The sequence below is a fragment of the Eupeodes corollae genome, chromosome 2, assembly GCF_945859685.1.
Source record: "Eupeodes corollae chromosome 2, idEupCoro1.1, whole genome shotgun sequence".
NCBI lineage: Eukaryota > Metazoa > Arthropoda > Insecta > Diptera > Syrphidae > Eupeodes > Eupeodes corollae.
Window position 1 is genome coordinate 63,005,511 of NC_079148.1, and position 27,369 is coordinate 63,032,879.

At 33.8% G+C, this 27,369-nt stretch overlaps 3 protein-coding genes across 3 annotated transcripts in view; 1 reads left to right on the top strand and 2 right to left on the bottom strand.

Annotated features, from left to right (window-relative positions):
- LOC129946056 (sodium-dependent nutrient amino acid transporter 1-like) overlaps positions 1-9,942 on the top strand; it is a 40,813-nt gene extending 30,871 nt beyond the window's left edge. Inside the window, exons 8-12 of the mRNA XM_056056082.1 lie at positions 8,818-8,994; positions 9,065-9,164; positions 9,226-9,402; positions 9,465-9,559; positions 9,621-9,942. Coding sequence (XP_055912057.1) covers positions 8,818-8,994; positions 9,065-9,164; positions 9,226-9,402; positions 9,465-9,559; positions 9,621-9,788 — 717 coding nt within the window. The 3' untranslated portion in view covers positions 9,789-9,942. The remainder of the gene's footprint in view (positions 1-8,817; positions 8,995-9,064; positions 9,165-9,225; positions 9,403-9,464; positions 9,560-9,620) is intronic.
- A 1,443-nt stretch (positions 9,943-11,385) lies between these two features.
- Positions 11,386-12,788, bottom strand: LOC129944965 (uncharacterized). Its single transcript, XM_056054626.1, has 3 exons — positions 12,355-12,788; positions 12,115-12,305; positions 11,386-11,954 (listed from the first exon to the last, which is right to left on the bottom strand). Exons 1-3 carry the CDS (start codon positions 12,786-12,788, stop codon positions 11,386-11,388), a joined length of 1,194 nt encoding a protein of 397 aa, XP_055910601.1.
- A 524-nt stretch (positions 12,789-13,312) lies between these two features.
- Positions 13,313-27,369, bottom strand: part of LOC129944641 (serine/threonine-protein kinase ATM) — a 31,455-nt gene continuing 17,398 nt past the window's right edge. Inside the window, exons 22-42 of the mRNA XM_056054207.1 lie at positions 21,990-22,076; positions 21,887-21,928; positions 21,721-21,815; positions 21,491-21,659; positions 21,271-21,434; positions 20,882-21,212; positions 20,647-20,817; positions 20,463-20,588; positions 16,438-16,568; positions 16,150-16,375; positions 15,874-16,082; positions 15,531-15,757; positions 15,388-15,466; positions 15,214-15,320; positions 15,009-15,155; positions 14,681-14,922; positions 14,457-14,594; positions 14,102-14,250; positions 13,923-14,029; positions 13,598-13,852; positions 13,313-13,539 (exon numbers count right to left, since the gene is read on the bottom strand). Coding sequence (XP_055910182.1) covers positions 13,358-13,539; positions 13,598-13,852; positions 13,923-14,029; positions 14,102-14,250; positions 14,457-14,594; positions 14,681-14,922; positions 15,009-15,155; positions 15,214-15,320; positions 15,388-15,466; positions 15,531-15,757; positions 15,874-16,082; positions 16,150-16,375; positions 16,438-16,568; positions 20,463-20,588; positions 20,647-20,817; positions 20,882-21,212; positions 21,271-21,434; positions 21,491-21,659; positions 21,721-21,815; positions 21,887-21,928; positions 21,990-22,076 — 3,384 coding nt within the window. The 3' untranslated portion in view covers positions 13,313-13,357. The remainder of the gene's footprint in view (positions 13,540-13,597; positions 13,853-13,922; positions 14,030-14,101; positions 14,251-14,456; positions 14,595-14,680; positions 14,923-15,008; positions 15,156-15,213; positions 15,321-15,387; positions 15,467-15,530; positions 15,758-15,873; positions 16,083-16,149; positions 16,376-16,437; positions 16,569-20,462; positions 20,589-20,646; positions 20,818-20,881; positions 21,213-21,270; positions 21,435-21,490; positions 21,660-21,720; positions 21,816-21,886; positions 21,929-21,989; positions 22,077-27,369) is intronic.

Here is a 27,369-nt window from a genome sequence, read left to right on the forward strand (position 1 = left end):
TCTGCAAAAGTCATTTCAGAATACGCCTAGTCTCATGGCGTGCTTTCCTATTAGACAGTGTCCGGTTATGACACCTATTATCGAGCTTATATGCGATCTGCTTAGAGAGAGCAAGCACCTTGAACGTTTTAAATCCAGTGTTGGCCAGATGTTTTTTGTGGCTTGACACGTGGTGATGTTGGTCCACCTGGTGCCTGCCCTCCTCACAGCGTCTTGCATTAGCAGCAGTTTACAAGTAGCGATTGGTATGCCAGTACTTGCCAAACGTGGTAGGATGGGTTGTACTGTACCGTTCCTGGCGAGTTCATCTGCCTTACAGTTACCTGGAATGTCTCTATGGCCCGGCACCCAGCAAAGGTGAATATTAAACTGTTGCGCCATCTCCATTAGAGATGATCGACAGTTATGGACTGTTATAGAGTTTGTAGAGACTGAGTCCAGAGATTTGATAGCGGCCTGGCTGTCGGAGAAAATACGGATATCAGATGTTGATATCACGTTTTCTTTGAGCCAAGACAAGACTTCCTTAATCGCCAAAAGTTCCGCCTGGAACACGCTACAATGATTGGGAAGGCGGAATGAGAGACTTAATTTCAGTCGTTCAGAGTACACACCACCACCAACCCCTTCTTTGGTCTTTGAGCCATCTGTGTAAAAGTGGATTGACTCATCCTCTAAGAATGTCCTATCCTCCCAAAAAGATCTGGTAGGTATAGAAATCTGGAAATTCCTATCGAATTGTAGTTGGGGGATGGTGTAGTCTGTGTGCTTTGGAATTGATTCTAAGTACCTTAGAATTACGGAGTGGCCAATGTTGTTGTTAGTCCACTGCGACGAAGCATTGAGGCGGATAGCAGAGCTTGCAGCTATTTGTTTACTAAATATGTCAAGAGGTGTAAGGTAGAGCAAGGTGTCCAGTGCCGCAGACGGGGTCGTGCCAAGCGATCCGCTTATACATAGGCAAGCTGAACGTTGGACTTTATTTAATTTATCCCGGTTTATACCTTTCTCTAAAGCAGTCCACCATACTGCCACACCGTACGTTAAAATCGGTCTGATTACCGATGTGTATAGCCAATGCGTGATTCTGGGTTGTAAACCCCATTTATTACCAATAGCTTTTTTGCAAGAAAAGAGAGCTACAGTAGCTTTTTTGACTCTTTCCTGTACGTTGCGTTTCCAATTTAGTTTTTTGTCTAAGACAAGACCTAGGTATTTGGCCTCGTCTGAGAATTTTAATTGGATTCCTTTAATGTAAGGAGGGTTGACAATGGAATTTTGTATCTCCTCGAAAATAAGACCAGATCGGTTTTGTGTCCACACCGATCAGCCCAGAGTATTAGTCTGTCCAAGGCATTTTGTAAGAGTTCTTTTAGGATATTAAGATGCTTTCCTGAAACTGCTATAGCAACGTCGTCCGCATAGGCTATCACTCTGAAACCCTCCGCATCCAGACTAGTTAGGATTTCATTCACCACTAGGTTCCAGAGGAGAGGGGATAGAACACCACCTTGCGGTGTCCCTCTACTAACGAATCGTCTGCTAGAAGAGTTGCCCAGTTTTGAATTAATTATTCTGCTAGTAAGCATTAAATGAATAAACTCCCGAAGCGAACTCTCTACACTTAGAGATGTCAGTGCAGATGTGATTGCACATGTGTCCACTTTGTTAAAAGCACCTTCGATGTCAAGGAAAGCAACCATAGTGAACTCTTTATGATGGAGGGAATATTCGATGGTGCGTGCTAAAGTGTGTAACGCTGTTTCCACCGATTTACCCTTACAGTAGGCATGTTGAGACGAAGACAGAAGTCTTGTATCGATACGTGCCCTTAAATGGATATCAATCAATCTTTCCAGGGTCTTAAGAAGGAATGATGATAGATTTATATGTCGTAAATGTTTAGGATTAACTTGGTAGCATTTACCTGCTTTAGGTATAAAGACAACTTTAACTTCTCTCCATGCCGAGGGAACATGGACCAGGTAAAGACAGCTGGTAAAAATTGCCTCAAGGATTGGTGCAATTATATCAGAGGCTTTTTGTAATTCTGCTGGTATTATTCCATCTGGTCCTGCAGCTTTAAATGGTTTATAGCTGTTGAGAGCCCATTGTAACTTATCCTTTGTGATCAGACCTTGTGGATATGTTGTATTTGAACTTGAACGTTGAAAGCTGCTAGTTTCGGTAAGAGAACTACCAGGAAAGTGAGTGTCCAATAGTAGGCTTATAAAAGTAGGCCAATAAAAAGCTTATTAATTTGAATAATCGAAAAAATAAAGCTTTCAAACTTTATCGTGATTTTAGGGATGATAATAGTCTATACATCAACTATCTTCGGTGTAATCGTGAATTCAATTTTCTCAATAAATTCTTATACAACCAATATATTTTAAGTATTGAAATAAATAAAATAAAAATAAATAGTAAATATTTCTTTAAGTTTATAAATGACAAAAAAAGTTCCACCGGAATTCCGAATTCTATACTTTACGTTATACCGGCCAAACATCAAGTGATCTGCAATTTTTTGCTGACTTTTTTCAATCCATCTTTAATCCTTCTTATAATCAAACGAGGCCTTGGTTGATGTCTTCATCTCAATTGATCAATATAAACCAATTATCAGTTGATAAAGAAGATATTATCTGTGAACTTTTAAAGTTACATGAAGATAAACACTCTATTTCTGCTCTATTTCCTTAGCAATCCCCCTTGAAATCATTTTCAACCGTTCTCTCCGTGAAGGTTGCTTTTTAAAACAATGGAAGAGTTCTTTTATTTATCCCGTTTTTAAATCAGGATCCAAAAATGATGTAACCATAACCAACTATCGTCCGATTTGCAAAATATCTGTGATCCCTAAGCTATTCGAAAAAATTATTTTTAAAAACATACTTTTTTCTGTGAAAGAAATAATCTCGCCTTTGCAGCATGGTTTTATCAGTGAAAGAGCAACTACAACTAATCTTATAATTTTTAGTAATTATGTACTCAAAGCTCTTGAACAAGGAAACCAATGTGACGTGGTGTTTACTGATTTCGCGAAAGCGTTCGACAGAGTTGATCACTCAATATTAATTTCCAAATTGCATAACATCGGTTTTCATTCCAATTTATTGAAATGGTTTAAATCTTACCTTACTGGCAGAATTCAATATGTTCGTATTAATAATGTTACTTCCAACCCTGTTTTTGTTACTTCCGGTGTCCCACAAGGAAGTCATTTGGGTCCTCTCCTCTTTCTCTTGTTTATCAATGATATTCCCAGTTGTCTAAAAAATTGTTCTTATTTGATGTATGCTGACGACCTTAAATTATTCCTGCGCATTAATTCTATTTCCGATTGTATAAAGCTGCAGAATGATCTTAATAATCTTTTCGTTTGGTGTTCTAACAACGATCTTCATTTAAATGTTTCTAAATGTCATATAGTATGTTATTCTGTCGCGGCACCTCTCCAATTATGTTTTCTTACAGTTTACTTGGGTCAACCTTAACACAAGTCACTGAGAAAAAAGATTTGGGTGTAATCTTTGATTTAAAATTCGAATTCGCTAATAACATTGAATATATTATTTCAAATGCCAGTTCTATGCTTGGATTTATTTCCAAGAACTCTAAAGACTTCTCTGATCCATATGCTCTTAGAGCCTTATATTTTTCATATGTTCGCTCAATTTTAGAATACTGCTCATCTACCTGAAATAACTTATTCGGCGAGAATTGAACGAATTCAGAAACGCTTTACTAGAATTGCAATTCGGATATTGCGTTTTAACACGGATATGCCTTCATATAACACCAGGTGTTTGTCGTTGGGTATTCTATCTATATTATATTTAAGTAGGGACTGTTTAAATAAAAATTGTTATTAATAATAAACTTCGGTGGTTAATGTTAATTGTACATTCTTTTTGTTTGTTTTGTTTAATTCATTATTATTTATATAAACTTACTATTGTTCTAAGTAGTCTTTAAGAGTTGTGCCTCTGCTTGATGAATAAATAAATAAATAAATTAATGAACAAAATACATTTGTTTAAAAAATTCAATATATCGAACAAAATATTTTTATGAAAATCAAAAATAATATGAATATTCATATATTCTAAATAACTGCGTACCAAACATATTTTTAAAAAAGAGGCTGGGATGCGAGCCACACTGATAACTTCCCATCCCGGCTTAAAAGTTTGTCTATATGTACTCGTATCAATTTTTCCCAAATTTGCGTATTATTTGTTGTAGATTTTATTTTTTATGAAAAAACGGACTTCTGGATTTTTATATAAAAATTATTGAATATCGAAAACAATATTTTCTGTGAAATAAAATAAGTTTGAAGGCAATATTTCAAATTTTTGAAAAGACATTTGAGTCGAAAATCATTTTTTACCAACTTTTTTTTAATTTTGTATGGTTTTTAATTTTTTGTAAAAAAAACTGTCCATCTGATTTTTTTCGAAATTTTACTGAATGTTGACAACAATATTTTTTGAAAGATAAAAGTAAATTAAAACCAATATCCCAAAGTTTTGAAAAGATATTTGAGTCGAAAATCAATTTCTACCAACTTTCATTAAATTTTTTTTAGGTTTTTATTTTTTGTAAAAAACCTGTTAATTCGATTTTTTTCAACATTTTTTTAGAATGTTGAAAACAATATTTCTTAATAGATAAAATTAGTTTGAAGCCTAAATTTTAAGTTTTTAGATAGATAGATAAGTTCTTTATTTTTTCAATTTTTTTATAAGTACAATATTTCATGATAAAAGATATACAAAGCATGGCTATATAAGCCGTCTGCCGGGAAAAAAAAACTAATTAAATAAACAACCAAAAAAAAAAAGTACAATTTGAGTAAAAAGAGAGAATATTTCACAAAATAAGTTTCATAGTTAAAAAAAAAGAAAATGTACATATAAATATAAATATTAAAGAAAACAATTTTTTTTTTAAATTATTATTTTTATAATGTGACTTTTAGTTTAGTCAAAACAAAGAAAAAAAAAAAGAAAACATTGAACCATATGAAATAATGTTCACCATTAAAGTATATTTTGATATATATATATAGTATAAAGCAAGCAATAACAGGTATTTATAAGTTTAATAAAAAATGTGACTTTTAGTTTAGTCAAAACAAAAAAAAATTAAGGAAAAAAGAAAAATATTGGTAATGGGCTTTTAGTTTAGCTAAAACAGATAATGGTTTGTAAGTGAGAAAAAAAAGCAAAAAGATAGGAAAAGAACTGTATATTTCTCAAGTTTTTTTTTTTTATTTTAAGGACTTTTAATTTGGTTAAAAACAAAAAAAAGAAAGGAGAAGATACAATCACATTAACATCGTCTTACAACTCAAAACAAACTCAAACACTCGTTTCGATATTTTCCAGCCACGATCTCCGTTTAGTACACTGACACATTCCTCTTGAGAAAGAAAACTAGAATAAAAGTAGAGCCTTCGGATTTCCTGTAATATTGGACAAAGTGCTAAAAAATGCAAAACATCTTCGTTTTGACTAAGGTTGCAAAGGCAGCACACAGGGTTTAAGTCTGTTCTATGTGGTCTATAATTCAAATCGAGCATTTCCGTTCTTATCTTGAAGATCAAGCTCATTTCAGAAACTGTAAACTCTTCTCTAAAATAGTTTCTTTCACCAAGTTTCAGATTAAGTTGTCTGTATATATTCCTCGATGTTGATGCAGTCCCTCTCGCTACACAAAGCCTATACATCGAGTCATCTATAACAGAGATACATTCATATAATGCATTTTTTATTGCTTCCACATTGTCCACTGGCAATGATATTGAAAGGTTATGTGCTACAGCAAGATCATACCAATTTTTGACCGGACTATATCCACTACTAAAACAAATTTTAAGGAGTCTGTTTTGCAAGTTTTGGTCAGATCGCTTCATAACTCTGATCATAAAATCGGCGTTAGCCTTTAAGTTTTTCAAGAAAATTTGAGGTAAGCCTGTCTCTAGGTGGATAGCATAATTAGGAGTGTTAATAGGTAACCTAAAAATTCGCTTGAAAAAATACCTCTGTATATTTTCCATTTCCTCCAACTGTTCGAAACCATATACTTCATTACCATAGCAAAAACAAGTATTCACGGTGGCATTGAAGACTTTGAATTTTGAGATTAGATCTAAGAGTTTATTTGCGAAGAACTGGGACCACATTGTATTTATTGCAATTTTTGCAGCGGTAGTTTTTTCTTTTATAAAGGTTTGAATTTTAAGATTATATGTCATTGTATACCCAAGATACTTAAATTCATTAACAACCTCAATTATCTCACCATCTAAAGTCCAATTCCGCCCATAGCCAGTTGATCTATTTCGAGATCTAAAAACCATTATTTTGGATTTGGTGGTATTTATTCTAAGATCCCATAGATCACAAAACTGTTTCAGCTTGTTTATCTGGAGCTGTAGAGTAAGCGGACTGTCTGATAAAATCACTAAATCATCAGCATAAAACAAGACTTTAAGTGTAATATCCCCGAACTGAACTCCCCCAGGTATACTGTTTTCGACATCGTTCATATACAGTGCAAACATGATAGGGCTTAGAACACATCCTTGAGGGACACCTGCTTCACAACTAAATTCTCTAGATACTTTTCCACCATTCTGAACATATGCCATCGTGTTTTCGAGAATTTTTTCGTAGACTCTGATAAATTTAGTAGATATGCCAATTGCTGAGAGCTTATAGAGTAAGGACCTCCTATTAATAGTGTCAAAAGCCACTTTTAAATCAACGAAAAAGGCATATAAGTTCTGTTTTTTATCAATATATCGCCTAGCAGTGGTGCTGAGTACAAAAATTTGATCAATAGCTGAAAGGTTGGCTCGAAAACCAGCTTGAAAGCAACTAATTATGTTATTATCTTCTAACCAGGTCGTAAGTCTAGTATAGAGTATTTGTGTAAACACTTTTTGTAATGAGTTAAGCACAGCAATTCCTCTATAGTTCTCTGGCAAATCACGGTTACCTTTCTTAAAAATGGCTGTAATTCGAGACAGACGAAAATTTTCAAGCACTGTCTCTTCAATGAATATTCTATTGAAAAATTCTAACAGATATTCCAAAAACTCAGGAGTAGCATGTTTATAAAACTCTACTGGGATCCCATCAGATCCAGGTGCTTTGTTATTTTTCATTTTTTTTAAAGCAGCTACTAATTCAACCATTGTAAGATTGGAATCCAGTTCAGGAATAATGACATTAGGGAATGCAAAGCTCATTGTGTTTAGATTAGGGTCAGGCAGAAGTAGAGTTTCAAAATAATTTGCAAGTAGATTTTCATCAATTGTGAACAATACCCTCCTATTCCGCCCACTCAACACTTGTACTGTCTTCCAAAAAGATTTCGAGCCTTTGCATTCAACGAGCTTAGAAGCAGTGTTTTTTAAATAAAGTTCTTTTTTGAGATTGCATAACCTTTTGTATTCTTGGTTTGATTGTAAATACAGTGATTTAAAAACTGCGCTATTTGTTTTTCTATATAGTTTTAAGAAAGCGAAAGATTTTCTCCTATTTTTTTGCATTCTTCGTCGTACCATACAGACTGAAAGGTATTTCTACGTTGGGAAGAAAGTTCTGCAGACTGTCTAATCACTGAAGAAACTATGTCAGTTATAGAGTCTATAGAGTTAGATTTCACACTTGGCATCGCAACCAACTGATGATTAAGTTTAATTTTATATCTATTTGCATGTCTTTCTTTCCATTTTAATTTATCATTTCCGGTTGTTTGTAGATTTACTAATAGATTTTCTAATTTGCAAAAGACAATTATAGGGAGATAAGACGAAAAATTAGCTGGATAGGTCTCAAAGTCATCAATTATACTTAGCCATTCACCTTTAATAAGACAGTAGTCTATTACAGAGCAACCCTGAGCAGACACGAAAGTGAAGTTTCCGTTTGAGTCACTTTGAGATGTTCCATTTAAAACGAAAAAAACCAAAGTCTTCAATCAATTCTAATAAAAGTTTCCCATTTTGATTTAGACAATTGTCAAAAGATTGTCTTTCGCTAGAAGAGTGGAAATTATTTAAGACCGAATTCTGATAGTCGCTTATACGACCATTTAAATCTCCGATAATCATCATATTTTCACAATTGTAGATAGTTAAAGCGCGTTATAATTTATGCTCCATTCATTATAATTTAAATAAATAGGTAAAATTTGGAAATGTTTTGTTTCATAAGTGATGTCAATAACTATATAATTCTCGCAGATTTTATATTTAATAATATTATCAAAGCCAGTGTTTTTTATGCCACACATTATACCACCACTAGTTCTACCAACTCTATTGTTTCTAATTGCTGGTATACTTTTTATGTTATAATTTTTAAAAGAAAACTACTTTGTTTGCTTTATAAAAACCTGTCTTATTGCTTTTTTAAAATGTAGGTTACTTGATAAGCGGGTTACTAATATTCATATGGCACTTATATCGTACTTTGAGCAGTGTTGTTTTTCCTTACAGCAATATGAATGACCCGTTAAGAACTGCTGGTTTTCTATCATATCGTATACATTTTTTGAGTGTACCCGTTTTAAAAAATTACCAAAATACTACCAAAGTGATCTCTGAAATCCATTCTTTTATGTTTATAATGTGGTTCTATAACAATTAATAACTTATTTCTGCTTAAAAAGTACGCCTCGTCTTCCGAAATAATTTATGATGTATTTCCTTTCCTATTTGATTTCAATTTATCAAGTTTGTAACCTTAATTCTTATATTTTCTCTAATCTGTTTGTTTTTTGTTTGTTCCATAGTTATTTGCAGTACTATTTTTCTTCATGTTGTTCGTCTTAGGAGTGGGTTCGATTGTTGCACTGCAAAGCACAATAGTTACAATAATTTGTGATCGATTTACTTCGTTAAAATTTCCATATGTGGCCTTTGTAACTTGTCTCCTTGGATTTTTCTGCAGCATTGTCTATGTGACGCCCGTAAGTATTTTATTCAAAACTTATTCACTGTTCAAATTTTAAACAATTACGAATAATTTTACTTTTCAAGGGAGGACAATGGATTCTGAATTTGGTTGATTTCTTTGGTGGAACGTTTGTAGTGTTCGCTTTGGCAATTTTCGAAATGGTTGGAATCGCATGGATTTACGGTAGAAAATAATTTGTTGTATATTTATAGCTTCCTTAAAAATATGTGCATATTTTTTGTAGGATTACAAAATTTCTGTGATGACGTGGAGTTTATGATGGACAAGAAGGTTTCCACTTATTGGCGGTTATGTTGGACAGTTTTTACACCCGGTCTTATGATCATTATATTTATATATTCTATGGCTACATTACAACCATTAAAATACAGTGGATTAGAATACCCTGAATCTGCGACAAGTGAGACGAAAACGCTTATTTTTTTCTTTCTTATGCTCATTATTATTTTCTTTCGTTTTCAGTTGCTGGATGGACTATATTAGCAATTGGATTTGCACAATTTCCCTTATGGTTCATTTGGGTTGCATCTCAACACAGAGCTAGTAATCCGTGGCTGGTAATTACTTAGCTTTTCTTCTAATATTTATTTTACTGACAAATTCCTTTATTTGATTTAGACATTAAGAACTATAATGAAACCTACTGATGATTGGGGACCACTTGATCCAGAAGTGAGAACAAGTTGGATTCTTTTTAAATATGAATTGGCGGAGAGTAGAAGAAAAACAAATGATAATAACAAGATCAGTTTCTTTTGGCAAAAAATAAATAACCTATTGGGTTAGGTTCTATACAAATAAGTTCCCAGACTGAAAAATTAGATTTTAGATTAAACTAGTTTTTTATAACGAACCTAACTATGTTAAATTTAAGCATACAACACAAATGTTCTAAATCCTTTTAAGCTTAAAATTCAAATAAACAATTATAAAAAAAGAACATGAATATCGTATTGATGACTGAAATTTGCGAACTCATTTTCCAAATTTCTAAATTTTTAAAACGAACACAGTTTTGAAGGGTAAAAATATATACAAAATTATATAAAACTAGCGGACCCGACAGACGTTGTCCTACACGTCTTTAATTTGAAAATTTCAAACTTTTTTTAATAAGCTAAAACATTCTGGACCATTTTGATGAAAATTATTATTCAAATGTTATAACAATATCTAACGTCATTACATGTAAATTTATTACAATTAGACTAATCGATAGCGTGTGAGTATGTGTAATGAAATCTTCAACTTGTTTTAATTAAAGGTAAAAAAACTTACACTCAAACTATTTTATTCAAAAAAATATATTTTTTTATTTACAAAAACTTAATTTATCGTAATGCCATTGGATGTACAATATTTTTGGTTAAACCCTGAGGTGTATAAATAAATAAATTCGATTGTTTTCCAACTCTGGAACACGCAACATATACATAATTGGCCGTGAGAAAAACATGGGTTTTCTAAATCTAAGCCACAAATTGTCATTGTTTGGCCAAGCGGATTGTAAATTGTAAACGTTTAAATGGTATAGGCGAATCTGAAGGAATCATTGGGATCCGTGGTAAAAGTACAACTTCATCTTGAAATTTTCCACTCAAAATAATGGCTTCAAGAATGTTGCCCATGATTTTTTTACAACTAATCGCGTGCCATTACACAATTTTGGGGCATTTAAATTTCGAAGCAAAATTATAGGTGAGCCAATTTTCAGTCGCAAATTATGTGGTGGCATTCCAGGTAAATCTAGTGAACTTAGAAACTCTACAGGATAGTTGACAACTTCGTCAGGATCAACAACAGTGTCAATCGACTTAAATGTAATTTCATCACCAGGCAATAACTGTTGTATTTTAAAATTGATGGCGTCAACATCTACATTTTTTGCGGCTAAAATAGCTCGCTCTCGCAGCCATTCATGATAAGTATAATTATGTCTTAAATCTGGAAAGATACTTGTTATTAACTCATCTTTGGTAGCCACCATGTTGCAAAAATTCTCTGGAAGTTGAATATATTGTGTATCTTCATACAATTGAATTGTTCAGAGAATCCTGACGCTAATGGATCATTTTGATGTCGAACGCGCATGTTCATAGTAAGGCATAATTTAGTGACACTTGGCCATAGATAAGATTCTTTCAAACATGCGTTTATTTCGTCTGCATATGTCGCGCGTGGAATGACTGGTAATGTTTGTCTGAAATCACCAGACAGCAGCAGTAGAGCACCACCGAAAAGCCGAGCATTAGGGACCTGTCGAGGGCTTCAAGCGAATGCTTGTGGGCCATTGTACATTCATCCCAGATAGTAATTTTACATTTTCTCAAAACTTCAGCCATGCCTGAATGCTTCTTTATGTTACACATTGCTTCGGGATCCGTCAACCATCAAGTAACGTTGCTGCAATGCCTGATGAGGCAATGACCAATGCAATATGATTTTGAGATCGAATCCGCGCAAGTATCGGTGCGATAAGAGATGTTTTACCAGTGCCACCTGGAGCGTCTAAAAAAAAGAATCCACCTTGTTGTGCTGCAATTAAAACGTTAATTTGATCATATACATTTCGTTGTTCAGCAGCAAGCAATTGTTCATTTTCCGCAACAAAAGTAGCCAAAGAAGTCTTATCGAACTCTTGTTCACGTTGAACATCGCTGTTGATGATGTCTACTGCTGGGCGATTCGGCGCTGGCATTTCAAAATGGATTAGCGGCATGTTTGAAATAAGAATACAAATATCCTCAATCATTATTATTGACTCGTTGTATATTTCGGCGGAGAATTCAATATTAAGATTTTTATTAGTAATTCTAGTCCGATGCAAAATATCCTCACTCATTGAGCCTTTATATTTGTTCCACAGAGCAGATGCATCAGACGAAAAACACGTTGTCAATATTATTGAAAATAATTGACGAATTTTTTGTGGAGATGAGCTCAGTGCTGCATCTGCAAGTGTGAGATCCCAATGGTTATCATCCTCCCATAAATGTAACTCACGACACGCATCGATAAAAGAGTCGTATGAAGTACCATTGACTTTTCGCAAATATTGGAAGGACGTCGGTCGGTCCAGGAACGTTAACCAATAATAAGCGCAAAAAAAAACATTCGCGTTGCTTAGGATGAACTGTATATAATCGACCTAAAGTTTTTGTCATAAATATATCAGCGAATCCTGGTACTGGAATGCCCCGATTCCGCGGTTCCCAATTCTTTGATTGTTTATTCCATGTAAACAATTTAGAAACATCAGTGTACATCAACGTATTTGCGAATTGACCAACAGCATCTTGTCGACTACAAAGGTTAAAAAATTGAGTAAGAGTTGTTTTTGGACCCGTCAAGCCTGTTGTAGTGCAGTTTCTTCTGTAAAGTAAACACGCTGTCCGTTTTCAGATGAACAACCAAATGTATAACAGCAGGATCCCTTTCATGTAAAGGGAACGTAAAAATGCGCCAAATAGCTTCGTTGCTACTTATGTATCGACCCATTTGATAACGTGTTATTTCGTCATTGTCGTTAACATTTTGAACAGCAAATATAGCTTTATCACTACCCTTGTGAACATACTTACAAATGTATTTGATAGACTTCACCAAACTGCATAGTTCAACGTTTATGTGCTCTTTGTAGGTTTTGCACAGCAATGGCGCCAATGGCGAATATGGAACTACCCAACGATTATCAATATCTACTCTCACACCATTTGACAGACGCAATTCATATGATTGACCACCATAGTCTACGTCTCTACGTCGATAAGATGGATAACCGTCCATATTGGTGATAGTGTCAGTTTCAGATGGTTTTGGAAAAATTTTTTGTACACTTTCAATTATCCATACATGGCGACATCATGTTTAGAGTGCCACATGGACCATGGATTATATTTGTAGTAACAATGCTAAACAATTCTGGATCAACATTTGGATCTGGAATTTCCGCTGAAATAATTTTATCAATTTCTTCTGCGCGTATTTTATCCACCAAACAAATTAAAATATGCGCATGAGGTAAACCTCGTTTTTGCCATTCAACAGAGTAAAGCCAACAACGCGTTTCACCAAATACCGAGTAACACTGCGATGGTAACGCCGTCTGTCGGATCCAATATAAAACATTCCAAAATCAACAACTACTAATAAATTAAAAATTAATTAAAAAAACATTGTCCAGCGGACAAAATTGTGAATATAAACCATTCTCAGAACCCCTTGAACACACACAAAAAATGTCATTAAAATCAGTCCAGTCGTTTAAGAGAAGTTCAGTGACATACACACTTACAGAAGAATTGTATATATTAAGATGTAACAAAAATATTTATTTTTTTTAAATAGAAAAACAATTATAAATATGGATCCCAGCCTGGGTACAAACGACATAAATTATGAACATTCATTGCTTCATTAATGAGCCTTTGAATTTGTACTTCCACATTAGGAGTGCCCATTTTCCCCTCCTCTTTGCCTTCCAGCTTATCTTGAACTCGCAGCAAAGCACGTTGTGCAGTGAGATTCTTCCCTTCACCTGATTGAAAAACAAGAAAAATCAGCACAAATTTACAAGTCAAATTAATTGTTCATACTATCTCCATCCTTATCGGTGTCCAGATTTTTTTGAGAAGACCATTTCCATACATACAATGGATCGTACAGTAATACTTCTAATATTGTAGTTAGAAAAACTTGATTTTTTCTTAATATCTTCATGGTTTTCTCACAAGCCCTTCGAAATACTCCATCCGCTTCGGATATTCCCATTGGAGCAACGATGTCACGGGTTAAACGGAATGGTACTGTTTCTGGAGTCGGCATGATTTTGCCTTGTTCAAAAGCAATTCCTAAACAAAATTTTAAGTTATTACTTAATTTTCAAATATTCTCTTTCATCAAAAGTTTATTTATTTTTACCAAAGTCTATGTGAATAACTTCAGCAGTGAGTTCGTCTATTAAAATATTTTGAACATGTCGATCACCTAGGCCAAGAATAAATCCAACAATAGAAGTTGTTGCAATACTAAAAACATAAGTTTATTCATCAAATATTTTTAAGGAACAAAATATAAAATAAGCTAAGTATGTAATGTACCTTTTTGTGTAAGCAAGCCGACGTTCAAACCAAATACCCGGGACTAAAAATTTCTCGAAGAAAAAGTAATGGAACACTGGTTTTATTTTTTCACAAATATGCTGATAGACTTGTAGGCGTTGGTTGAAATCTTGTTTTTTTAATGCATCCTGTAAGTAAAAATAATTCAAATATTTAGTTAAACTTTTTGAATGGCCCTTTAAATGACTTAGGGGATTTTAACATGCATCTTAATGCATCTTTTCGATATTGAGTAAGGTTTTTCTTTTAGTAAAATAGCAGAATTTTGTAAAGAAAAAATTCAAATAACTAACAGAGTGCCTTTTGAAAAGCGTTGTAGAAGAAGTGCACTTACCATTGACAAAGACCGGCATTTGGCAACAGTATAATCATTTGGTCTATACTTTTTGTGAGCACCATCATTTTTCTTATCTCCGCAAAGATAAAGCCCAATAGGAACCGTATTATCACACCATTCTAATATACCACTTCGCTTTAATGAAATTAAATATATGTCTCTTTTTAGACTTTTATTCAAAAGAATAAATATGTTAATATATTATTTTGAATCACAATTACCATAGAAAGAGGCACAATTCGATAAGTACGCAACATTAGTTTTTGATCATTTGTTTCAGGATCACTTTTCAACAATTCATTAACCATTGAAAGAACTTGTTGCATAACTGCATCTTGTCGAAGATCATCTTTGCCTTTCAAAAGTTGTGGTCGAGAAACACCATCAGAACAAACACACATTAGTTTCTTGGGAGCGTTTATTCCTCCAACTAAACCAACATGGTCTTCCCATTTTCTGATGTCTATAAACATTTTTTTTGGAATAATAATAATTTATTAATAATTTCATACTGAAAATGGCCACAAATGTAGAGTAATGTTTACTTACAAGTTAATAAGTACGATTTGTTTACAGAAATTGGTAAATCCAATGTTGGGCATTGTACATTTTCGAGGTTTTTGAGTCTTTTTACTTTATCACTTAGTGACAATGATGAGCTCTTTCCACTTTCTTTGTTCGCAAAGTCGATAAGAGCTTTGCATTAAAAAAATAAATATATTAATATTTTATTTTGTGATTGAATGAATCTTACCTATAAACATAGATTCCATTTGTTTTATACAAGATGTATGCATTTTGTTCTTAACTTTGTTAATCATATTTTTTGCTATGTCAACACGATCAGAAGATGTAGTGTTCCTTAATTGAAAGAATTTCAAATAGGAATTGAAAATAACCCTCTTTTTTATTACAATTAACAACTTACTTTGGGTCGTCAGCATATGCAAAGACTAAAGCAAAAATTTTATGTAATGTATGATGCGGATGATCTTGAATGCATTTAACTAAAAGTAAAAGACAATAATTATATTAAAAATTAACAAATACCTATAGACAACATTTATTTACTCAAAATCTCTTCAAGAAGTTGTAGAAATGATGGGTTTTTAGAACTTAACCTTGCAGACATTTGATTAAGAACGCAAAGGAATTTATAGCTGGGTATTGCATTAATGTTTTCCTTGATTTTTGCGTGCAATTTTTGATCATGCTTATTTGCGAACCATAGGGCTATTATTCGATATACAGCGGGACTAGTTATATCTTTATCCAGTTTACAAAACTGAATGTAATTTCTGAAAGAAAGTTAATTTTGAGTTTGAAGCGGGTATCGGTTATATGCATGTAGTTATTTTTTTTAAATGTTTCTTTTTTTTTTAACAACAAACTTAAATCTATATAAATTACTTACTCTACTGCAATACACAAGTTTTCTGATCTCTTCAATTCCATCATTTTGATTTCTTTGTCATCGATACCACAATTCCTTAGCATAACATTTATTCCAATTGATTTATCGCGTTCTTTAGATTGCCGGGCAAGACTTTGTGCTTCTTCTTTATTCTTCATCATAATTTGTACTTTAGTGCGGAATGTTTCTGAGTTTAAATAAGTATCCAACTATTTGAAAATACACTTACTTATTTTATCCTGGCTAGAATTTAATTTGAATCACAAATAATTTTACCTGCATGTACTCCTTATCTGCATATTTAGCTATAGTGGCAAAAGCTAATTTACGACTTTCTATGTTGAAAGTCTCAAATTCTTTAGCATCAAACGATGCTACTTTTAAAACCTTTTCTCTATGTTCAGAGTATTTGTTGAGAAGCTCCATACAGCGAATGAAGAATTCTTTATGAACAACTTCAAACGTTTCGTTGTTTGTCTCAAGCAATAATTCGCCATACATCCTATTTTCAGAAAAAGTTTATGTTTGGGAACATTTTTTTTTATGATATATTTGAAGAGATACCTATGGGCCTGAATTCGTTCAAGGCAATAAACAAAATCCTTGTTGGACATAACATTGTGAAGTATTGCCTTTGCCATTCTTGATTTTCCAGTTTTCCAACATATATCTGCATCTTCTATTAATGCTTTTGCCTATGTTTGATGAGTTAATTTATTTATTCAGCTTAATACAAGCTATAACTTATTCGGACTCAAAAAGGGAAAAAGTAAAGGGTATCTTTCAGGTGGGATTTGGAAATGTTAAAATCGAAGACTACTATAGCAGCGTTGCAGTGACGAAGTATTCTGGACATTGGTTCAAAGTGCCCGTAATTAATGCGGTGATGAGGGATATAGAAAAGGGAAACGGATCGCAGATTTCGAGGAATTGTGTTAAGATGAATATCACTCAGGAGTGCCGGTGAATCTATATTGCCCATTGACAATTGGTGAGCAAATAATATATCAGCGTTTTTGGGTCCAATATATAAGGGCTGCAAACCTATCAGTTTTAGTCGATCGGCATAAGGAGGTAAGTTGGATGTATCATCCCAGGGGAGGCCACGTAAGGCAAATCGAACGAAACGTCTTTGAACATTTTCAATTCTGAGTGAATGGTTTTCATAAAAGGGAGACCATACTTGGCATGCATATTCAAGATGAGGAAGGACTAGGGAAATGTAAAGCGCTTTAGTTACATAGGGGTTGGAAAATTCTTTTGACCATCTCTTAATAAAACCGAGAGATCTATGGAATGGAAATTCAGGTGTTTGTCATACATAATACCAAGATCTCTAATAGAATCGACAACGTTGACGGCGTCATTAAGGAAGTAGTATACTCTATGAGATGGGATTTGTTTGCGCGAAAAGGTCATTTGTTTACATTTACCTACATTTAACTCTATAAAATTATGCATGCATCAAACAAAAATGATATTAAGATCATTTTGTAAAAGTAAGGAATCAGATGGAGTAGAGATAATCTTTAACATTTTCTTATCATCCGCAAACATTAGGATATCTGAGTTTTTTAATTTAAGACAGACATCGTTAACAGATAAGACGAAGAGAAGAGGGCCAAGGTGGCTACCTTGTGGGACTCCAGAAGTTGCATGTATAGGATTGGAGACTGAGTTACGGAAAAGGACTATATAAGTTCTATTCACAAGGAAGGAGCTTATCTAGTTTATAAATATAGATGGAAAGCCTAGAGCTCTTAGTTTGAGATAAATTATCTTATGGGGTATTATTTCAAAGGCTTTGCTGTAATCAGTGAATACAACATCAACTTCTTTGCCATTCTTCAGGGCTGACAAAACTTTGGATATAAATTTAATTAAGTTAGTCGTAGTGGATCTACCTTTAAGAAAACCATGTTGAGCGGGGGAGAATAAAGGCTTGCAATGGAAATAAACGGAATCATAAACTAAGCTTTCAAAAAATTTTGGAATGCATGAAAGTTTAGCAATAGGTCTATAATTTTTAATTTCAGTGTTATTGCCTTGTTTATGAATGGGAAATATAAATTAATCTTTCCATATATGAGGAAACATACCTTGGGAAAGAGAGAGTTCAAAGAGTGCAGTTAAAGGCTTTGACAGAGAATGCATACATTTTTTTAGAACAACTGATGGGACGCCATGAGGACCAGGGCGTTTTCTTTGAGGCTTACTATTTTGGCAAGTACCATTTCTTCAGTTATTGTAAACGAAGAAAGGGAGGTTTGAGTGCAACCATCTTAATAACTAAAGTAGTGTGGATCAGGATCATGCGGATGTTCTGCGGATGTTCAGTATACGATTTGCTAAAGTAATTAGCAAATATATTTGATATGGTTCTTGGATCCGAGGAGATTGTGTTGGAGAAACTCATTGAAGGTGGAAACCCATCAGATTTTCGTTTGACATTTATAAACTTTAAAAAATTCCTTGAATGAGAATGAAGGTTATTTTCCATTTGGTTAAGGTATTGGTTATAATCAATTACAAATCAAAAAAAAAAAAAACTATCAATATACTCGCAGCGCGTGTGGTAATTCTTACCCGACCTACTTTACTGCCCATCACCGTTTCCCATTACACCAGCATTTTTTTTTCTACTTGTGTACTAACAAGCATAGTAAAAATTAAAAACAATTAAAAAAAAAAACTTTAACAAAAAACCATATTAATTATGTCGTGCGCCAATAAAATGTGTGTCATCGTTGACTCAAACGCGGAACTTTTAAAGTGCAGTGGCCTTTGTGGGAAATACTTACACCCATCTTGTGCTGGCTTGGCCAGAAAGGCGAGTGTATACCTAAAAGACTATCTACGCAATTTTGCGTTTTATTGCGATGAATGCAATAAAATATCTGTGTCGGATATTATGATTGCAATTCAATTTCTAAAAGAATCCCTTTTTAACGAACATTCCGTTTGCCATGATCAAATTTCTAATATCTCCAAGAAATTTGATCACGTTTGTAATAGTGTTGAGGACTCAAACATCTAATGTCAACAATCGTCTACGCAGTGCCTTTCCACGATACGTTCTTTAGAAAAACAATATTGTGACGTCATAGGTGAGTTGAATTCTCTTCGTGTAGACATTGACGATAAGTTAAAGGTCCTAACTTGGTCGGCGAACGGTCAGAAAAAAAAACTTGTCTGACCAGTTAAACCTACTGATTGCTGTTTGCAAAGTTCGTCATCACGGCTCTCCCCCTCCTTCAATCAAATGAGTGAAGTTACAAACGTTAGACTCGTTAACGAATTTGAAAACTTTAATTGTATGCTTTCTCGGGTTTCAACGGCACTCATATCTATTGCTTACGATATAAGAAATCAAGAACAGAAATATACGAGTGTGTACCACGAGCTTGAAAGCCTAAATGTTAATCTCAAAAAATTGAATCGCTTCTCTACGACATCATTAAACAACCCGGCATACCTCAGTGAATACCATTGCGGAGGACGAAATAATTAACAAATGTGGCCATTCTTGGAAGTTATCGGACTGGAATTTGAGACTAAGCAGGCTTGAATCTGCAAATAATACATGGTTCGTGCTTAATAATTGTCCCGGATATCCTGATGCTACATGGATTCGCTCCTATTTTAAACGAGAATTTTGTGTCAATATCCGGGAATGTCTTCAATTGTCTGGAAGAAGATTCAAGTTCCTGATTCCCTCCAAATATAACTGGATGTTTCATCACCAAAATGGATACTTACGAACTGGTCAAATGCGGCTATCCAGAATGAGTAGCAATAATAATTTAATTAAGTCTAACAAATCCAAACCTAATCCTTAACCTAATCCCCAACCTAATCCCCAACCTAATCCCAAACCTAATCCCAAAAAAAAATATTGAACCTAACTGGACCCTTAAAACACAAATCTTTCTAAACTTTTCTCTCTCTAACCAACTTTCGTCCCTTAAACGGAAAACTTCTCCTACATCTGTAAAGCCTCCATCCAAACGAGTTTCTTTTAAAACTTCTCATCCGGATCTTGGTTTTTGCTCTCCGATGGTTGATGCTCAGATTTGGACTGTAAAATGATCTTCCAAAGCTTGTTACGGGTATTTCTTAGGCTACGGAGCTCTCTGTTGTACCAAGGGGGAGCAGAGGTGAAATCTTTTTTACCAGAGAACGCTACTGATTCTTCAGTATGAAAGAATCAAATAAACCAATATGTAAGGGACTGTTAAGTGGAGGGATCTTAATTCAAAGTCCGCTGAGCTAAGAAGATTGTTAAGAAATCAGCCCTACGAAAATCAGTAACAGTAATTCTCCATTTCAAAAAAGTTTTTTTCAAATTCAATGGGGAAGGAGAGATTAAGAAAAGGATGATAGCGATCCAAGGTTGAGAGAAGGTGAGGGCTCGCGGAGACAACACAGATATCGCAATCAGATGAGAATATGAGATCGAGGTGTCTCCCCATAAAGTTTGCTACTCCATTTAGATGAAAAAGACCACAATCAGACAGACGATCAATGAACAGCGATTCAGATTCAGAAGAGATGTTAGTTGGAAAGAAAGAAATAAATAATTGTTTAACCTTAAGTTGTTCTGATGTGTCGATACTCCTTAAAAGTGTAAGATTTCTTATGGCCAAATTTATGTTCCCAGCATTTTTGCACTCATTGATGCATTTCAAAATACATTCTCCAATGGGACTTTTATCCTATGAAAAGATATTTAGTGTTTCTTTATATAAACGAATTTTATACTTTTTTATCTACCTTAAAGAACTCATTTATTCTTCTGCCAGCTCGAATACCAGCTATTTTATAGAGAGCCATGTTATGAGATAGTACAAGTTCCTTGCAGTTAAAGTTACCATACGTTAATTCTTGCTCAATAATCCATTTTTTTAGTATTGGCTCGGCTTGAGTACCATTTGAAAACTGGATCTAAAAAAAGAGAAATTTATTGAATGAATATTTTGTTTCAGAAAAAGTAATTAAATTATTTTACCTGACAAAAGTCTTCAGCTTGTTGTAACATTTGTAGATATGTGAGATATTTGTAAATATTCTGCAAACATTCAATACTGATCTCTTTTAAAATCGAAACTATTGCTTGGCGGGCTTTATCAATTGCAGACATGCAATTAACTTCTTCTCGGTTAAATATTGACTTAAGAGCATTGAAATGATTTTTTTCAAATTCAAACTCTAGATCATTTAAGTTAACAATTTTGGAATTAGTGTCTACAGCTGTATCCCATTGACCAAGTCTCCAGCAACATTCATAGTCAAGTCTGTTAGTAAATTTATCTGAGCTTGATAATAATAGTAAACCATTTCTAGATAGGAAAATACAAAATTGAAAAGGTTATCATAAATATTTTAAGCTACTCTTACTTTTTTAGACTCTGACTGTAAAGATTTTGGTTTAAATCTTTTGAAGCGTCTATTTCCATTAGTACTTGTGACCAATCGCCTTCCAAATTAAGATACTCGAGTCTTGAATTAAGTGGATCTAAGAACCCAGAAATTGCATCCGGACAATCTATAGATTTAAAGGCCTACTCATAATGGTTAATCTATGTTGGTATATAGTTAAATTGTATGATGCACTTACCATTGTAGCAACTTCTTGAAATATAGGATTTATTATTATTTCAGCATTTTTAGATATTTCTTTATCCTTTTCTACTAATGCCCACATTTCCAAATATAAAATTCCCATGAAATATGCCTGACAAAATATACACGCTTTGGCAACATACAATAGATTTATTGGAACGTTCCTTTATTTGAAAATAAATAATGTTTTAAATAAGATTCACTTATTAAAAAAATAATTCTTACCAATTATTATGAATTCGTATACATTCACAAATATTTAGAAAATACTTAATCACTCGCTTGTCACTATATACATTTTGAGATTTTTTCCATTCCTCCTAAAATAATATAAAATTTGTTTTAAAACAAAATTTTAAAAACTTTTGAAATCATTAAGATTTATTCTTACATTTTGTATGAATTCAAACGTTTGAGAGAAAAAGTATTCCAACTAAAAATAAATAGCAATTTTTAGAAAAAATATTTTCTTTTAAATACATTTTTTATATTACCAAAGCTAAAATGTTTTCAAAATGACTTTCTCTATTTGCTAAGAGTAAATTGAAGAACGGTAGTATTGCTGATTCACTAAAAGAAACCTTTAAATAAAAATATTTTAATTAATTTAATTGAATTGTCTGTTATTTAAAAAAAAAGTTAGCAAAAATAGATAATTTCACCTCATTTTGGCCTCAAATTGAGGTGATAATGGAAACTTGAGTTAAAATACACCAAAAAAAAAGTTGTAAAATAAGAAGAGAACACAAAACTGTAGAATGAAAAAAGTATTGGAAATTGTTTATATGGTCAAAATAGACATTCACTTTAGAATACTTCACATATCAATAAAAATCAATGCAGACACTGAGGACATCCTTATTAAAAAATTTCAAAAAATGTTTAAAAGTCTCACGTGGACCAATAAAGCTATTACGTTTTGTTTTTGTCAAAAATGTCTTTTTCAGGCTGTAAAGTTTGAACAATAAATGCTTAAAAATAGTTTTTCAGTAAGAATTTGTAGAAGTTTCAAAAAACTTTATCTTAACATTCAAATTTCAATGGTTAGGTTAGGTTAGGTTAGGTTATAGTGGCTGTCCAAGATGGAAACGGACACACTTAGGCCAGTTTAATGGCCCATTGTGATACCACATGAATCTTGAGGCTTCCTCCTAAGCTCAATGGAACCAGCTTGAGTCCCTTACGAAATGTGAGAGGCTGATTATACTGATATGATTTAGATCGTTTAGAGCGTTAAAGAAGAATTCTCCTAGGTAATTCTTGCGCTTTCGAGCTAGAGCAGGGCATGTGCAGAGAAGATGAAGAACCGTTTTTTCCTCTTCCTCGTCCATACAGTATCTGCAAAAGTCATTTGAGAATACGCCTAGTCTCATGGCGTGCTTTCCTATTAGACAGTGTCCGGTTATGATACCTATTATCGAGCTTATATGCGATCTGCTTAGAGAGAGCAAGCACCTTGAACGTTTTATATCCAGATGTTTTTTTGTGGCTTGACACGTGGTGATGTTGGTCCACCTGGTGCCTGCCCTCCTCGCAGCGTCTTGCATTAGTAGCAGTTTACAAGTAGCGATTGGTATGCCAGTATTTGCCAAACGTGGTAGGATGGGCTGTACTGTACCGTTCCTGGCGAGTTCGTCTGCCTTACAGTTACCTGGAATGTCTCTATGGCCCGGCACCCAGCAAAGGTGAATATTAAACTGCTGCGCCATCTCCATAAGAGATGCTCGACAGTTATGGACTGTTATAGAGTTTGTAGAGACAGAGTCCAGAGATTTGATAGCGGCCTGGCTGTCGGAGAAAATACGGATATCAGATGTTGATATCACGTTTTCTTTGAGCCAAGACAAGACTTCCTTAATCGCCAAAAGTTCCGCCTGGAACACGCTACAATGATTGGGAAGGCGGAATGAGAGAATTAATTTCAGTCGTTCAGAGTACACACCACCACCAACCCCTTCTTTGGTTTTTGAGCCATCTGTGTAAAAGTGGATTGACTCATCCTCTAAGAATGTCCTATCTTCCCAAAAAGATCTGGTAGGTATAGAAATCTGGAAATTCCTGTCGAATTGTAGTTGGGGGATGGTGTAGTCTGTGTGCTTTGGAATTGATTCTAAGTACTTTAGAATTACGGAGTGGCCAATGTTGTTGTTAGTCCACTGCGACGAAGCATTGAGGCGAAAAGCCGAGCTTGCAGCTATTTGTTTGCTAAATATGTCAAGAGGTGTAAGGTAGAGCAAGGTGTCCAGTGCTGCAGACGGGGTCGTGCGAAGCGATCCGCTTATACATAGGCAGGCTGAACGTTGGACTTTATTTAACTTATCCCTGTTTATACCTTTCTCTAAAGCAGTCCACCATACTGCCACACCGTACGTTAAAATCGGTCTGATTACCGATGTGTATAGCCAATGCGTGATTCTGGGCTGTAATCCCCATTTATTACCAATAGCTTTTTTGCAAGAAAAGAGAGCTACAGTAGCTTTTTTGCAATACTCTTGAAAAATATTTAACGACTTGTCTGTTGGCTCAGTGGCTGCAGACAAGGATCGGAATGTATTCCAAACAAGGTACACATTTGTTTTTTCTTCGAATAATTCTTTCAACAACATAAGTTCTTTGTTTTTATTTAGTGTTCCTGATTCAAAAAATATTCGTATTTATCAAATTTGGCCAAAATCCCGAAAGAGGCTTTTTCTTATTTATTTTTTAAATGACGAATTTTTGACTTGAAATTAGTATACAATTTTTAGTTTCAACAATTTTATTTTGGAAACAAATAATTTTAATTCACTTCATTCACACAACCCAGTTTTCAGGCTTGGAGGACAAAATAATAAAACAAACTAAAAAAAACCTTGAATAAATGTTATCGCTGGAATTTTTAGCGACTTTTTTTTTAGATTTTTAATAATGGTGTTTTTAGAATCTATACCAATTGTCATAAATATTGGAATTTTTCCTTAGCTAAATTTTAAAATTGTGTTTTTTTTTTTTAACTAATTAAAAAATGAATCGTGCTTTTTGTAATTTAATAAAAAAAAAGTGTGTAAAACTTCTTTTGAATATCTGATATTAAAACATTTGTCATAAAATCTATCCTAAGTCTTAAACTTAAATGAGCTTACATGAAAATACATAAAACATACCATACTAAATATTTTACTTGTATAAATTGCCATGATCACCATTACAAGTTTAATTTAAAAAAATTATGTACTCAATGAACTATTGAAATTAAAAGATGAAAAGCAATCGGGATTTGATGGTATTGCACCAATAATTATAAAAAATAGTGCTTTATCTTTGACAACCCTTCTCGAAATTATCTTTAATCAATCTCTCCATTAAGGTTTCTTACTTCTACCCTATATTTAAATCTGGATCAAAAAATGAAGTCATTAATTATCGTCCTATCTGTAACTTATCTGTTATCCCAAAAGTATTTGAAAAAATTGTTTAGATAGATAGATAGATAATTTGGATTTTATTGGATCAACATTTGAATTTAACAATAGATACGTTTTTACATTTACAAAAATCATTATGGCATGGCATTTGCCGTCTGCCAGATTGACAATTATAATATATTAATTTAATTACAAAGATATAACCGTTTTAAATAACATATGTATGTGTTTAAAATAAGGAATTATATGGAAACCAATAAAATTTAAAAATTCAAATAAGATACAGTTAAAGGTTTGTTTAATCAAAAATCTTCGTTAATTATACTTGCTCTATATCTGAGCGCAATTACACAATATTCATAAAGTCTATTAACGTTCATATGATTCAATTCGTCCAGGACTTGCTCTTCAGATAAAACATCGCTCCCAAGAACGTTTCTTCTGGTTTCTTTCAGAGTTGGGCATCTTCCCAAAAAGTGAATGACGTCTTCTCTTTCTCTCATGTTGCAAATGCTGCATTCTAATGGTAGATCAGGTCTGTGAGGCATGAAGTTCAGATTGATAAGCTTGCTGCGAAGTCTGACTATTGTAGCGATAACATTAACCTTATTAGAGTCACGAAAATAGTTTTTCTCTGCCAAATCGTGATTTAATCTACTGTAAACGGTTCTGTAGATGGAACTGGAGGCTTCAGCTATATATTCAGCTCTACATTTCTCATCCACCTTCGAGATTACATTGTAGAAGAGAGTCTTGCAACTACCAATGTTTTTCAGGTTAAAATCAAAGCTTATATTGCATTCTTCAGCTAGTTTTGACCACTCTCTATACCAGCTGTTTCGTTCGTATATGGCACTGATAGCTACCTTCTTGACTAATCTGGATTCTGATAAATTGAATATGTACTGAAGAAAATCGGCTTGCAACTTCAAGGTCTTTATGTGTAAAGGTGATAGTCCTGTTTCGAGCATTACCACGTAATTTGGTGTGTTGACTGGTAAGCTAAATATTCTTTTAATATAGTGTGTCAAGAGTTTTTCCACCGTTTGAAATCTCATACATCCCCAAACTTGTGCGCCATATAAAAGTATTGTCTCCGATACAGCTTCAAATATCTTGTGCTTACTGCTATGCGCAATGTTTTTGTTCATGAAGCATCTTTTCCATGATATGTTAATGGCTGTTTTCGCCTTTTCTAACTTCACAGTTAAAAGCTTCTGCATGCTCAAACTTCTCGTAAAAATTACCCCTAGGTATTTGTATTCGGTAACACACTCTAAGGCTTCTCCGTTAAATGACCATTTCTCGTTAGAAGCATTTCTTCCACCACCGTTTTTAAATATCATCACTTTAGACTTTTGCGTATTAACGATTAAGTTCCATAAGCAACAGTAATTATATAACCTGTTTATCATGAGCTGTATCGCTTCCGGCGAATACGCAAACATGACAATATCATCTGCAAATAATAAGGCTTTCATATGTGTTCCTGCGAAATCCACGCCACCAGGAAGATAATCAATCAGGTCATTTATAAAAAGTGAGAACAAAGTGGGGCTCAATGTGCAGCCTTGCCTTACTCCCGATGAGGTCACAAACCAATCTGACAACTCTGCACCATTCCATACAGCCGCTCGAGTTCCTCTATAGAGATTTTCTAGCGCACGTCCAAATTTCATCGATAACCCCGCGTTATATAGCTTGTAGAATAAGGCACCTCTATTTATTGTATCGAATGCCGCTTGAAAGTCGATGAAAAATACATATAATTTCTTTTTTTTAAACGATAAAGCTTTCTGCAAGACTTCGGAGTACAAAAATATTGTCCATTGTAGAGTAGCCTGCTCTAAAACCAGCTTGAAACTCTTTCAGTATGTTCTGAGACTTAATCCACTTGTTGAGCCTTTTCTGCATCATCGTTGTAAGAATTTTATATGTTGCATTCAAGAAGGAAATGGCCCTATAGTTTGAAGCATCCGAGTATGATCCTTTCTTATGTATTGGGAATATAACAGCTTCTTGAAATTCATTCACTACCGAATTCCCCTCTATGACTTTATTGAACATCGTTAGAAGTCGATCATTAAGTGCAGAAGTGCCATATTTGTAAAATTCGGTTGGGATACCGTTTGCGCCTGCTACTTTCCCATCTTTCAGAGTACATAACGCGAAAAAATTGTTTATAATAAGCTTATTTTTTCATTGAAAGAAATAATCTCGCCTCTGCAACATGGTTTCGTTGGTGGAAGATCTAACTCCACTAATCTCGAGATTTTTAGTAATTATGTATTGATTGTTCATGCACTTCAAACCCGATTGTTGTATATTCCGGTGTTCCCCAAGGGAGTCATTAAGGACCCCTTCTCTTTCTCTTATTTATAAATGATTTTCCAAATGTTTTGAATTTAAGCTGTTCTTAAGTGTTAAATCTATAGCGGATTGTATAAAACTTCATAACGATCTTAATAAT